Here is a 15,527-nt window from a genome sequence, read left to right as displayed (position 1 = left end):
CAGAACTAGTATGTTCCCAATTTTTTTCTGGTTGTTTGTAATTTTTACACAGTTATGGGTACCAATCTTTTCACTTTCTGGTTCTGGCTTTGGTGTAACACATAGATAAGACTTCCTTACCCTAAGACTATGAAATACAGGGTCCGGCAGAAGTAATGCCTGCATGAGTGTGGTGGGTAGGGTAATAATATGGGCGTAATAATTTATAGTTTTAATTTGAACATTTCACCTGAAATGTCATACGGTGTACTTGATGTGATGTTGTTATGTTACAGAATGACATGCTTATGATTTTGTAATAAAAGATTTTGTAATATAAAGGGGGCATTATTTGTGCTGGACCCTGTATTTAACTGTGATTTCTTCTCATATTTTTATGATTTTACCTTTTGCTCCAGTCTTTTTATGCACCTGTAACTGACATTGCATCCATGGGAGACAGGCAGAATCTGAGTAACTTGAATTTTCTAACGGAAAATGAACTAAACACAAGGTGAAAAACAGCTGTGCTTGTTTTCTCATTCATTTGTGTGCCCTCTCCATTTTCCTTCCCTTCACCTGGAACACTTCCCTTCCTCCCCACTGACGGCTTTTGAGGTTTTGTTACCTAATTCGGTCTACACAGAGGCTGATCCACGACTTCTGATAGAAGAAACCTGGTCTTAACTTCCATCCAAGCTGTTTGCAGGGGCACACGAGAGGAAAAAGGATGAGACATAAAGTCCCTTTATGCTGTGCACCTTGGCTGTCTGTTCAATAATTTAAAACTTGAAACTGGCCTTTCACACACACTAAAAACAAAGAAAACTCTCAAATCAGTGCTAAAGGTTCTTAAGAGCAAGACACACTATAGTATCTTCACAGCCAGTCTCCTGATACCTTCAGGCTATTCAGCAAATGACCTTGGTGGATTGACAATAAACATTTCCCAAGATCACAATTCGGTCTTTGATTTTTTTTGCAGTCAGTCTTCTTGAAAGAAAAGGCTGTGGTTTTAAAAATAGAATGACAATTTTCATAGCTTGGATTAGAGAAGAACTCTGGTCAGAGTTCCCCGCTCATGAATAAGTAATTCAAAGGCCGCTTATGTATGGAAGGGGTGGTATTAGCAATTTGATTCTGACAGCGCTGCCTCTCACACAGACCCTTATAAATGTGCCAGTCCCACAGGAATTCGTGCGGCGGTGTGTGCTGTGCTGGGACCTTGAACTGACCAATAAAACAGACAAATCTCTGGCAATTCAACCACGAGGCAAAGGGGATATTACACTCAGTCTGTCCTGGTAGAACTCGATTGTTGATTTATTTGCTTTTTTAAACTCACATTATCACAAGCCACATCATAAAAACAATAAAAACTGTTTCCATAGAGTAAAAAGCCAAGACCATTTTTCAAAAGAAGAAAAAGAATAGTTCTTGCCTTGTGAGCTATTATATTCAAAACCTAGAGGGGCTGAATGAGGATGGCACTGGCACGGGAGTGGCAGGTTAATGGACTAGGAAGAATCCACAGAGGGTGGACTCGAGGATACATGAGAAATAGGTATGAGATCAAGAAGACTTTTAAACCAGTGAGGGAAAGAATGAATTAGTCAATAAATCATGTTAAGAACTGGTTCACCGTCAGTAAAAAGGGGATTGCCACCTCACACTTTATAGGAAAATGAATTCTAGCTGGACTCAGACTATTGAAGGATAAGAAACATCATAGTTCAGTGTCTGAAATGGAGATATTCTTTCCAAGGATAACATCAAAACCAGGAATCATAACATTAAAAGAATGTTAGATGGGATGTCATAAAACTTTAAAGTTTTGTATGAGAATTTAAAAGAGCCCATATACAAAAAATTTTTTAAAGGTCAAGGTCAATACAAATGTTAATATAATTTCATTTTGCTCACAGGCTGATGAGGTGTGTGAACAGGAGTTATATATATATATATTAATCTATACAAAGACGTTGGGGAAAAAGCATAAAAGGATACATCTGTGTGGGGGATAGCTAGGTGGTGAGTATACAGCTGGTATGTTTTCTCTATGTTTTCCTGTCCTCTTAAATCTCATTCTTGCAATGATTATACATTCCTTCCTTTCATAATCAGCAAAAATAATACAGCTATTAGAGTTGCTTACTGGTCCCACAGGTAAGCATTTCTTGGAGATGCTTACAGATGTATTAGATACCAAATACAGTTAAGGATCTTGTAAAAAGGAATCTGAGTTTGATTGATCCAAGATTTCAGAGTACCTGGAGGCATCCTAACCCCTGGGGTGTGGCAGCTAATAGTTCAGCATTTCATACTTTGCTCCTTCATTGCATTACAGCACTTGTTCATTGTCCATACACGAGTATAAAGTAATGATATTCTACTTTGTGGAGTTACTCATTGGATAGCCCTGAATATGATATAATTAGCAAGTATATTAATCAAACATATGAGTATCAAAACTATGGTCTTGAATGCTGTTTATTTGCTTTGACAAGAGGTCAGTGAATTTGTCTAACTCATTCATATCTCATTGCATGAGAACAAGTGTCCGTAAACTATTCGATCATGAGAGTTATAACTTAATAAATATGACATCTAATTATATTGCTTTTCCATTTAATTTAACTTTGCACTGAGAATATTTATTTCTGAGGGACCACCTCAGATTTTGTAAACTGGTGAAATGTAAGTATTCATTACTGATGTACTTCCTAGTATTTTCTACTTCAAGGAACTACCAATAATTACCGTGGTGTGTCTCCACATGGTCTAACTTTTCTGGAGTCCATGAACAGGTGCTTAGAATAAAGACATGTGATGATAATGATGGTAAATAAGCGTGATCATGGTAATCGGCATCTAGACAAACTATTCAAAAGGAAACATTTCATTGGGAAAAAAACAGTGTCTGGGAGAAAGAAAGGTGGCAGATACTCCCGGGGTTCAACCTGGGCACCCACACTGACTGTCTCTAAGTTCTGGGGCAAGTTACTTGATCTCGCAAATGTGTTTCCTTACCTGTAAGACAGGGAGAGGAATAGCTACTTTGTGGTCGTTAATGAGGGGATATATTTCAAGTGCCAAGCACATATTTGACACTCAGAGAAGAAGACAATTATTGAGGGCGGACAAGGGGAGGACAAGGCTGCCTACTGCGAGGGCCGAGGGGGCTGAGTCTCCACCGAGAGGCCCACAAAGCAACTATAACCTCAGTGAATGCACTACAACCTAGGAGTGAGGCTGCCAAGTTCGAACCTGAATGATAGCAGGGAAGGTGACTCACCCTATTCAGGTTCAGTCAACGCTGAACTGATCTGAAATAGGACATGCTCCTTTCTGGTGCCTGAAGCGATCATATTTCTTAGTCAGGCACCGCCTTCCTTGTATCTCAATTGTAACTCAATTATCTGGGGGAGGTTGGAGTCAGAACAAACAGAAGTAGAGTTGTGAGGGAAGTTTCACCTGGGTCAGGGGGAAGCCAAATGACTCTCCTTGCCAAACCATGGAACCCGCCCACCAGTGTATGGATATCTAGTTCCTCCTGGAGTTAGGGGTGGGGGGGTCTGTCTCCAAGGTGGTAGCAGGTGAACCAACGTTGGGAGCTCTGAGCTTTCCTTTTTCATTGTTCAAGGCTAGTGATCCACCCTTATGCTGTCCACACAGGTCTTCCCCAGAGAGAGAAAATTACAATGCGCTGGTCTCCGTTTATTAAATGACCATCACTTCCAGTCCTTCCTCCCCACCCCACCCCCCTGCCATTATGGCAAGTTTACCTTGGTGAGCGTACTGGATGTTTCTTAGATAGCCATAGTAAATGAGACTTGTACCTGGGTAATCATTAAGAACTATCTGGTTCCTTTGTTTCCAAGTCCTTGAAGGAATCTCACTACTTCTCCATGTAATATTGTCATTTTTGTGTGTTGTTTCAGTAGGTTGGATGGCTGGAAACAGGATGGATAGAGGGATGAATACATGGGTGGAGGGAGGAAGGGAGGAAGGCAGAGATGAGGGGATGGATGAAAAATACAAGGACAGAATATGAACAGAATGTTGTAACACTGGACATTAGTAATGAATGAGTCCTTGGCATCTCATTTGGCAGCCAGAATGATGAGAAGCTGGACAAAAGAAACTTGATCTTCTCGCACAGGCTTATTGCCTGAGTTTGATTCAAGGAATGCACGGGCAGAGAATCACACGGACTTGAAAAAGGAGAGAGGCCGTCGAGTCAAAAACAGCCTCTCATCTTTCAGCCCCCTTATTAACAAGCTCACCTTTAACCAAGGATGCACTGAGGCTTTAGTACATTTGGCTCTTTTATAAAGAGCAAGTTGACTGTACTCTGAGCCAGAGACGCAGCTCTGTCCAGATTGACCTTGAACGATTCACTTGGTTCTGCTAAGCATTTCTCAGCCCCCCTCTGTGAGGAGAGGATGCTAACTTAAGCCCTCCATCCTCCCGCAGGAATGTTTTAAGGAAAGAGCAGCAACGACATATGGGGCCTGTTGCAAGCTCCTACAAAGAAAGGTCCATAAATGGATTCACATGATGAGCAGAGAAAGTCTCACGCTGCTTGTCTTCCCTTTAAACACGTTTCTCTGGTTCAAGTTAACGACAACTGGTAAATAGGCTAAGCAGATTTGGGTCACGTTGCTCTTTGAAATCAGCGGCTAGCTTGCCTCATGATTTACATTCTGAGGACTCGTTTAGCACAACCCTGTCTCCCAGAAAAGAATGGGAAACGCCACTGCATCGGTCCTCCTGGTTTAAAAGAATTCAAATAACCCCGAGCTAGCACCACCCCGAGAGTCAGCCCCACCTCCCCAACCAGCCTCTGAGCCCTGCAGTTCCGCAGGTGCACCTGCACCGTCAGGGCCACTGGAGGTGAGCAGGTTTGCCTGAAAAAGCCCAGGAGCCTGAGAAAGCAGTGGCACCTGGCTGGCCCCTGGAATGTGCTCACATAATTCCTGAGCCTGCAGGAAGCAACATTCTGCAGGAAGCAACATTCTGTGACCAGGGGAACCGGGTGACAGTGACAGAGCTTTCTCCTGGGCTGTAATCAATCCCGATGCTTAAGGGCCCGATGCTTCCAAGAAAAATAAATAAATAAACAGCTTGTGCTCCCTCCCCACCCCCACCCCCTCTTTCCCTCGGTGCAATGGAGACTCTTCCAAGTCACATCATTGCAGCGCTGTCTTTTGACTAACTGCTTGTTCTAATAGAACACTTTTGAAATTGTTCAAGTAGAGACAAAACAAATGAATAATCGGAAATTCACAGGGTGGCTCAGCACACTGCTGTGACCTCCCTTTTCTCCATAACCAGAAAGGACGATTATTACTATTTTTAATGTTAAGAAAGAGCATTACGTTAAATATATCTGTGGGAACCTCGGAACAAACACACGCAGCACCTGTGCCCTGGAGACACCGCCCCAGAACACTTCCTCACCCACCATGTGAAAATTCTCTTCCAATTCCTATAAATAACCACCGCATTTCACATGCACCCCCTGCAACCTGGCCACACACACACTATAATCTCATCATGCTGGCAGAAACTGGGATGCTGTAACAACGCTGTGAACGTGAGAAATTCACAAGGAAAGCCCAGCGATGGTTTCCTGGCTGAATGAAAACGAGCTAGTTCAGCCGGCGGCTTCACGCCAGGGCAGGCTCTGCCCGGCTCTCCGCAGGGTGAGCTGCATGTCTAATCATGGGAGAGGCTCGTGGATCAGCCGCTTACCTTGCAATGCTGCAGCAGAAGTATCTGCTCGTCAAGCTCTTGCCGCTTGCTTTCTATTTCAGTCTGCCTCTTTCTTTTTTCCTTGAAAATAAAGAGAGAGAGGCTGTGAGAGTGGGTGGGCGTTGGCTCCAGGAATTTGACGGCAGGAAGCAGCAGTGGCACACATCTGTAGAGACACTTCCAGAGGAGCTGGGCACACACGCAGTGTCACCTGCCCCTCCGTCTCTGGGTGTGTTGCAAGCAGCAGCATTCTCCTAACATGTCTGCTGTGGGCTCGGTGAGTGGGAGAAATCCTCCCTCAGCCAAGCTGCAACAATCTAACCCAGAAGAAAAGGCGGTTTACACACATACACACATACACACACACAGTCATGTTCTGTGCAGTGTTCACTAGGAGACAAAGAATAAGAACGTCTCCATCGAAAACACAGAGGTTGTTAGAAACTACAAATATGACAGAATAGAACAGTGGGAATTCTAGGGTAGATTTATTTGATCAAAATCATACACACAAACAATCCAAGGTAATTTCACATTTTGTAGGACAAATCATTCACTTGTTCACACCAAGCGACACAAACTAGACAGGTGATCTTCAACTAGCCTTGTGGGGCTGGGGGTGCATTTCATGTGGGTGGGGCTCGCTGAGGTTCTGGTAGATATGAAGTCTGGGGCTGGTCTGCCTGCACCCAACTCCCAGCTCTACCATTTGCTACCTGTGTGACCTCTGGCAAGTTCTTTTACCTCCTGGGTCTAAGTCTTCTCTTGCATAAAGAGGAGGCAATAACTATCCCTCAACCATAGACTGGGCATGAGTTAAAAGACATAATACATGTAAAGGACTAAGAACAATGCCTGGCACATAGTAAATGCTCAATGAATGTTACTTGCTATCATTCTTATTGCCATATACTACTTCTAGGTAATGTCTAGGGATTGGTGATAAAGGGATGTATCTCCCTTGTATTGACAGCACAGCCTTTATACTTCCTACTTTTCTTCTTCATATTTTGTGAATGCAAATAATAAATACCATATGACTGGTATTTATCCAAAGAAACCCAAACACTAATTCAAAAAGACATATGCATCCCTATGTTCATTGTGGCGTAATTTATAACAGCTATGGTATCAAAGTAACCTAAGTATCCACTGACAGACATGGATAAAGAAGAGATAGTAGTACCTATATACAATGGAATATTACTCAACCATAAAAAAGAATGAGATCCAGCTATTTGTGACAACATGGGTGGACCCAGAGGGTATCATGCTAAGCCAAGTAAATCAGACAGAGAAAGACAAATACCATATGATCTCACTTATATGTGGAATTTGAAAAATGAAATAAATGAACAAACAAAACAGAAATAAACTCATAGATACAGAGAACATTCTGACGGTTGCCAGATGGGAGGGAGGTTGGGAGCAGCGGGTAAAAAAGGGAACAGGATTAAAACGCACAAATTGCCAGTTATAAAAATAGTCAGGTAAAGTACAGCATAGGGAATACAGTCAATAATACCATAATAATTATGTATGGTGTCAGATGGGTACCAGACTTATCAGAGTGAACACTTCATACATTATATAAAGGTTTAATCACTATGTTGTATACCTGAAACCAATATGATACTGTATGTCAACTGTAATTGGAAAATAAGAAAATTATTAAAGGAGAAACATCATATGAATGTGATTAAGAATAGAAAGGCTTTCCCTTATGAGAGCTTATTTGTTCAATGTGTTCCTTTCAACGTGCACAGGGTGGGGCTTACTGACACATTTACTGCACTGAATTATTTTTGCTTTGCTCGCACATGCAGAGAGAAACTTGTTAGAGCAGACATAACGGCATTTTACAGTACAGCAGCCGAATCCTGGAGGAGATAATAATGTGGAAGCCTGGCTGCTGTCCTCTGTGTTAACACAAGCTTTTATTCTAAGTCATTGCTATGCTTCTGGGGATGTGCTCACACCACTGTTATTCAAATAAACGTAGTAATAATTTGTGTTATAACCAAGTTCTACGCAATGCACGGACCTTCCGAAATATCTTATAGTATTTCTGGGACATGATATCCAAGTTAGGGACATAATCTGCTCGCCAAAGTGAGGCCGGCGAATATTTTAGAAACTTACCATTTATCAAAAAGTTCCAATCCATGGTGCATCATTGATGCTATTTAATCCAAGTGTGTCCAAGAACACACAATTTGTGACAGTAGGTGGGAAAAGTGAAGCCCAGTGAGGAAAGTCCACCTGTCCAGCAACTCTGAGTTACCACATGAAAAAGCGAGGACCTCCAGAACCAGCCACTGTCTCCATAGTCTAGGGTTCCTCAAGAGTAGGTTTGCTGGATGTTCTCATTCATTCTCATTGACTACCAATGATATGAACGGTCCTACATTTAAATATAGAACCAAGATACAGCATGTCAAGAATACAAGATGCTATGCCCTGGCTGGCATAGCTCAGTGGATTGAGCACGGGCTGCAGACCAGGCATCACAGGTTCGAATCCCAGTCAGGGCACATGCCTAGGTTGCAGGCCATAGCCCCCAGCGACTGCACATTAATGTTTCTCTCTCTCTCTTCCCTCTCTAAAAATAAATAAATAAAAATCTTTTTAAAAAAGCAGTTCACTATCTGGCCTAGCATCATTTAAAAAGAAAAAAAAAAGAATACAAGATGCTGATGACTGAATACTTCCACGAATGTGAACTGAATACTGTGTGTTTGCTATAGACTGAATATGTGTGTCCTCCCCAAAATTCCTATGTTGAAACCTAACCCCCAAGGTGATGGAATTAGGAGGTGGGACTTCGGGAGGTAATTAGGTCATGAGCATGGAGCCCTCATGAATGGAATTAGTACCCTTTTGAAAGAGTCCACAGAGAGCTCTTTCACCCCTTCCTCCGCATGAGGACACAGCGAGAAGACACTGTTTGTGAACCAAGAAGCCAGCCCCAACAAGACACTGAATCTGGCAGAGCCTTGATCTTGGACTTCCCAGCCTCCAGAGCTGTGAGAAATAAATATGTTGTTTATAAGCCACCCAATCTTTGGTATTTTGTTATAGAAGCCTGAATGGACTAAGGCAGTACTATAATTATACTTCTGGTCATTTGCAAACCTTTCCTAGTGGCTATCCCACTTCTATGCCCTTGTTCAGAGGGGAAGTCCTCACTCCAGGCCATGTTCAAGGCATGGTCCACCATCACACTGGTGCACCATGCCTTGAACAGAAGAAATATTACCAGATATTTTGAGCAGCGAATCCTTACATGCTCAAGCAATAGGTACGTCGATTGTCACTGTGGACAGATACAATCATGAAAGATGCATGTTTAAGTTAGCGCTTTAAAGCATGGGTATGAATTAGGTAGATACAGGTTAATTCCAGATAAAGAGAACTGTGTGAGTAAGGGCTGTGTATACTTCATATTCCAGGGACAATGAGGAGGCAAACATAATGTGGGTGAAGGGCTTGCCTTTGGGAATGGAGAGCAATGCTTCAAGAGACTGGCTAGGGCTAGATCACTGAGGGCCTTGGATGTCTTCCAAGAAGCTGGGGTTTTACTGTACGGATGATGCAACGTCATTGCAAAGTTCTCAGCGAGAAAGTGATATAGTGAAATGGCATTTGGGGAACATTAATCTGGCATTGGTGTATAGGATGGGTCAATAGGGGTTGGGATACCTTTCCTCTAAAGAGCCAAATAGTAAACATTTTAGGTTTTGTGGGAAATACAGTCTTCATTGCAACTACACCATGTTGCCATTGTGGTGCAACACAGCCTTAGACAACATATAAATGAATGTGTAGGCTGTGTTCTAATAAAGCTTTATTTACAGCCACAGCTGGTGGACCAGATTTAGCCCACAATCACCGTTTGCTGACCTCTGAGTGAAAAGATCATTAAGTGTCTTAGGACGATGCTACATTCACCGTTGGATGTAGCAGGGATGAACAGACTAACAAGTTCACCTCAGCTTACGTTTTTTCAGTAAGAATAGAAAGAAGAGAACAAATACAACCATGAGAATTGATGAGGCTCGGGACTAACAGGGTCTAGGGGATGAGGCGAGGTGGTGTCTTGGCTCTCAGCCACACGGACCAGAATGCTGGTGTAGGAACTGACAATCGTGGGAAAACAGTACTTTCCCATTTGTGCAGTATTTGTATTTTCCCTGAGGAAACTCCGTATTGGGTCGAAGCTTGAAAAGAACCATTTATAGCATATGTAACCAGGCATCAGCATCAGCATGGTCACATCTGTGCTCTGTCAGAGGAGGACCCTGAACTTGAACTTGGCCCCATCTATGGCTATTACAGAATTATTTGATCAGTTGGGTCCCATTCCACAGTGATGGGGTTGGGTCCTGAAGTCACCCCTGGCCAGGAAAGAGGTAAAATGTGCAGTCATCTTCTGTGCAGAATTACATACCAGTCAAAGCATGGCAAGCTCGAGTGGCCTGCCTTAGGGTTCCTGACACCTACTTGGGCTGCTGAGGTCCGAGCTGTGCTCCTCGCCTGGCTAGACTGCGGCTTCCCAGACTGCTCCTTCCCTTCATCAAGGTGAGGCTGCTGATCCCTGGGCCCTCTTCTCATTCCAGACATTTAGTGTATGTGATTTCCTTTACTCTCCTCAGCGATACAACCTACCTAAGTGGTAACTTACCGATCTATATTTCAATCTCGATTTCTCCTTTGAGCTCCAGACCCCGGCTCCAGCTTCCAATTGTTCCTATCTGGGCTCTCAAACTCCACCCTGTAGTCATCATCTCAGCCATCCCTCCTCCCCTCCTCTCACATCCGTGCCCCCTGTATTTCTCATCTCAGCCATGACCACTCGAGCCATGAATCTCAGTTGTCCCAGGTACTTCACCTTCTTGACAGATCAAGTCCTTTGATTCTGCTTGTCATTTTCCACATCTTCTGGTTCCCCACAATGCCCTTTATTACTTACTACCTCAATACTCTCTCCTTTATCTCCCCACCTGTACATGCAGACTAGTCCATATTAGTATCTCTAGCACTCCAAAACATTTAACTGCTTACACCCTATTTCCATCTGTATTCCTGCAGTGGTTGGCCAATATTCTCTCTGCCTCTGGGTCTTAGCTCTGAGCAAGTCACCCTCCCCGTTGCTGTCAGAGTGATAATTCTAAAATGGAAATCCGACTACCACCAACCTTGGCCTAAAATCCCAGAATGTCTCCCACTGTCTACAGTGAAAAGAGCGAGTTCCTTAGCCTAGCTAATGAGCGCCCCCAACCCCCACTCACAGCTTCATCTCAGACCATGACCCACTTAACCATATGCTTCAACTTCAACTAACCACTTGTAGTTTCCCGATCTACAAGGCTGGCTGATGCCTTCCTGGTTTTTCTCTTACTGCTTCCTTTAACAAAAATGGATTGTCCTCACTGCTTCATCTGACAAAAAAATTCTTCTTCCTGGACAACATAGCTTAAATATTACTGAAGCCAGACTGATCATCTGCCCAGCTGTCCTTCTTTTGGAGAACCCACCTACCCTCACTGTCAATGGCATTGTGGGAATGCCAGCCACAGTTAGTCACAAATAGCCCAGCTCATCCCTGCTACCAGGACTTGCATGTGACACAAGTTAGGCCAATAATACTACCTTATCTTACTACAACAGAGATTGGTCTCCAGGCTGGCTAAACGACCGAAGCAGGATCAAAAGGAGACACTTCTAGGGAAAAACACATGTACAGCAGGAGAGAAAGTGTCCTTTTCCACTAAGGATAAGCTGGGATGATGACATCTGAGTGCAAATTCTCCCAAGTCACAAAGAAGAAATGCATCTCTGTTGGAGAAAGGTCAGCGTGCAGAGAAAAGCAGAGCTGAAGGACAGAGAAAGAAGGATCCTAATGACACTGCTTGAGCCCTAGACCTAGTTAGGCAAGAATCCAGAACCATCCCTGGGCTTCCTAAATTATATACACTAATAAATCTCCCTTTTGCTTATGCTAGTTTGAGTGGTGGTTCTGTTGCTTGCAACGCAAAGAGTACTGACAAGTACAGGAGCCTTTCCTGCTCCCTCCAAAGAGAACTCATCACTCTTTCTTTCTTCCCTCCCTTCGTAGGCTGTGGGGTCTTTCTACATCAGCACCTTGAGCACGTCAGCACTTTATACCCTTAACTGTTTGTCCATATTCTTCCTCTCCCACGCTATGGGCTCCTTAAGGACAAGGACCTTGGCTGCTGCATCTCCAAAGCCTAGAGTGCTGCATAATGAGCACACGCGACAGATGCTCCCTGAGCCCCTCTGAATGAGATGCTTGCTCTCCTCTGGTCATGTTTCTGCTTGTCCACATCCCTCGCTCAAATGCATTATGAGTTTGCACTCACGATTTCAATGGCAGTAAAATGTATCATCGAAAGCACATTAGCCATCAGACTATAAAACTAGAAGTATCTTTCTGTTGAAGACATCAGTCCATAAGGAACAGACCATTATTACTCCACATATGAGAAGCTGTTGAAAAAGCCGATTCTGGCAAAGAATCACGGGAAGCGCATCCTGGGGAGGACAGCTGGGGGAAGTGGGGATTCCAGGGAAAGCGTCACGAGCTGCCAGTAGCAAGCCACTCAGGGAAAATGTGCCTTCAGAGACATCTGAAATGACGTCATCTCACTCCATTAGGGAGATTTCCAGATCACTCCACGCTCTAAGAGGGCTAGCAAGCCACTTTCTTTGCCTTTCGGTATATTGTACATTTTCCTGGCAAGTATTTCCGGAAGTATTGCAGCACTGGGAGACTGCAAACTCTTCCTGAAGCGAGGAGCGCCCACATAGAACGGAGCACACTGGGTTCAAAGGTGGTTCATAAGTGTGATGGGGAGACAGGTACTAAACGTAGTCTAGAAGTCATTAATCCTTTCGGAAAACATTTTGGTGCATTTTCTTCTAGTATTTCTGTGAATGTAGCTACCAACGCATTTCTTTCACAAAATTGTTATTATAGGTTTATGAATATACTGATTTTAAATATATTTAATTTTGTTGTATCATTAAATATTCTTTTAAAACATACAAATAAAAAATAGCTAAGAAGCCTATGTCCACTGTTAATGTGCTTCAGGCAGAAACCCTCTTTTCTCCTGCTGGCCCCACTGTAACCCAGGCACTGGGAAATGCAAGGTGGAGGCTGGGGGAGGGGTCCCAACTGAGTCTGTGAGGAACCTGGAGGCTGAGCAGCTCAGGCAGTGAGAAGCAGTGAGGCCCATTCTGACTTTAGTTGATACCTAGAGCCCCAGGGCACAGCAGCGGTGGGGGAGGGAGGGAACGGGAAGAACTACTCAAAGCACCATTGCCATCAAGATATCTCAGCATTTAGATGAGAGGAAGAAAAAGAAAATGTGTTCAGTTTTAAATGTTGCAGTCTTCCCTCCAGCTAGAGCTAGATGAAGAGATTTTGCTTTGACACTTACCGTTATGAGCTAAAGGGAATCGGGTGGCTCTCCCCCTCACACAGGCCTGTAAGGGATGTGGGCCAGCAGGCTCCTAGGCTTTGGCAAGGCAGCAGCAGAGAAAGGGGTAGAGTGCTGAAAAACTGCACGGTCCAGACTGTTTTTAATAGTCTGCACTTGGAAAGGGAACAGGAGATAGGACAGATGGGAGAGGGGAATCAAAGACTCAGAAAAGGAGAGAAGGGATGAAGAAAGAAGAACTGAAAGGGCGTGGGGACTGTTTCTGAAGTTCAAGAATTTAAAAATAAAGGGGCTGGGATCTTATGACCAGAAAATCGGGGAGAGAGCACTTAAGATATTTTATTGTGGCTTATAAAATGAATCTCCTTGGCTGTTTTCCAAGAGTCCAGTAAGGATACGGGACTTTTGCCTTCTAGACGATGTTTCTTTGAATGCGATTTCATGCTGAAACTGGATCACCAGGGTGTCAGGTTTTATGTAGGTTACACTAAGAAGTAAGGTGACATTCTGAGAATTAAATTATGGAAAAAAAAACCCCCTGCATAGGGGGACCCAATGAGCTTTTTCTATTAAGGAATCAGAATGTCATCTCAGTCATGGTTGGATTATAATTACCTGTTTAATGCTGCTGCAGAACCAGTGCTATTTATACATCTGAGGAAAGAAAGGGAGGGTGGGCCATATGAAAACAGAGAAGCTGAGTGATCAAGCATAAAACGATCAAGGAGGTGCCCACTCAGCTCTGTCCAGTTGCCTGTCCAGCTACCTGGAATGCTGAGCTTGCTTAGCAGACACATCCCTACTAGGGATCAGTTATATGATCTCAGTGCCGTTACATACGAAAACTCTCTCCTCTGGCTCTGACTTCAAGGTCACCAATCATGATTCTAATTATATTCAGGCTTCCCAAGCCGTTAGCTAAGTGGAGAGACAATACCTGTTAAGCCGCCTGCCATGGCCGCCCACTGTAAATGAACAAAATGGCACTTGGGTTGGTCGATGAGGGGATGGAAAGCTAGGTTGGCATGTGATTTTCTGATCCCACAAAACTAAGGAGCAGAACCTGGAGTCAGCTTAAGAGGCTTTTGATTAGAAGGACAAGTAAACTAGAATCCCTATAATCATACTGTTCTCCCTAGTCACGCACCCATTCAACCTGCCACATCACCACAGTGTGAAGTACAGAATTCTACAAGGCTATTCATGCCTCGTTGCTTAGTTTTGACCAGCATTTCCATTTAGGTAATTTCTCTTCTACTCAACTGATTACTTGGCTTTGAATTTGTCATCTGTTGATAAAAGGAAGAACTGCCTGCTTTGTTTTGTTTGTAACAAATTATAATGTCAAGAGAAAAAAATTTTTAATAGGAAAAGAAGACATTGATTAGTTCAAACTTCACTGCTGGTTTTTGAAAGAACACTTTAATACCTAAACCTTTAAGAAACATCATGGAGAGTTTAGATGCAAAAGTGTTATTCATTACACTGAACAGTTAATACACCTAGCCTATTAGCAACAATTCTGATGCCAAATACAGAAGAGTTTTACTTTAAAGTCTTTTGTAGAGACTTTATAGTCCATATGGATTATATCTTAGATTTATTTTTAAGGTCTACCCACAATGTTACTCTTTAAATAATTGCTTAACCATACAGCTGTATTTTTGCTGTAATGTTCATAACATCAAATTATTTTTTAAAGATTTATTTATTTCTTTTTAGAGAGGGAAGGGAGGGAGAAAGAGAGAGAGAGAGAAACATCAATGTGCGGTTGCTGGGGGCCATGGCCTGCAACCCAGGCATGTGCCCTGGCTGGGAATCGAACCTGCGACACTTTGGTTTGCAGCCCACGCTCAATCCACTGAGCTACACCAGCCAGGACAACATCAAATTCTTCACTGGGTATCTTTCTCTGAAGACCATCTCTAATGTGAAAGTAAGATCTGTTCCTTATCATATTGATAACCCATTTGGTGACAAAATTGAGCTCATTCTGTATGGGTGAAATGGCAGAGAACTGTGAGGAAGTCCCAAAGCCAGAAATAGCACCACTCAGTGCACCTGCAGAATGTCCATATTATTACTCTTAGCACAGTTGTGTTATTCCCACCATGAAGCCACATAAGCACTGAACGGGTCAGGAGGCCTGGCTTCAGGTAGAGGTTCTGCCACTAACCCCTGGGGGACTTAGACAAGCCTCTTATTGTTTGTTCCTGGGCCTTAGATTCCCCATGTGTAAAATGAGGTTGGACCAGCTTTGCTTTTAAGATTCCACGATGCTAAGAACAACAACAACTTCACATTCCAGACTGTCCCAAATGCACT

At 43.3% G+C, this 15,527-nt stretch overlaps 1 protein-coding gene across 7 annotated transcripts in view; it reads right to left on the bottom strand.

Moving 5' to 3' along the window:
- The window catches only part of PALM2AKAP2 (PALM2 and AKAP2 fusion), a 411,865-nt gene that overhangs the window by 236,719 nt on the left and 159,619 nt on the right, over positions 1 to 15,527 (bottom strand). For all 7 annotated transcript variants that reach the window (XM_036022040.1, XM_036022031.1, XM_036022034.1 and 4 more), the window contains exon 3: positions 5,737 to 5,817. In XM_036022040.1, coding sequence (XP_035877933.1) covers positions 5,737 to 5,817 — 81 coding nt within the window. The remainder of the gene's footprint in view (positions 1 to 5,736; positions 5,818 to 15,527) is intronic.

Source organism: Phyllostomus discolor, chromosome 3, assembly GCF_004126475.2.
Source record: "Phyllostomus discolor isolate MPI-MPIP mPhyDis1 chromosome 3, mPhyDis1.pri.v3, whole genome shotgun sequence".
Lineage (NCBI taxonomy): Eukaryota > Metazoa > Chordata > Mammalia > Chiroptera > Phyllostomidae > Phyllostomus > Phyllostomus discolor.
The sequence above is the reverse complement of the archived record's forward strand: the minus strand, read 5'-3'. Positions and strand labels throughout refer to the sequence as shown.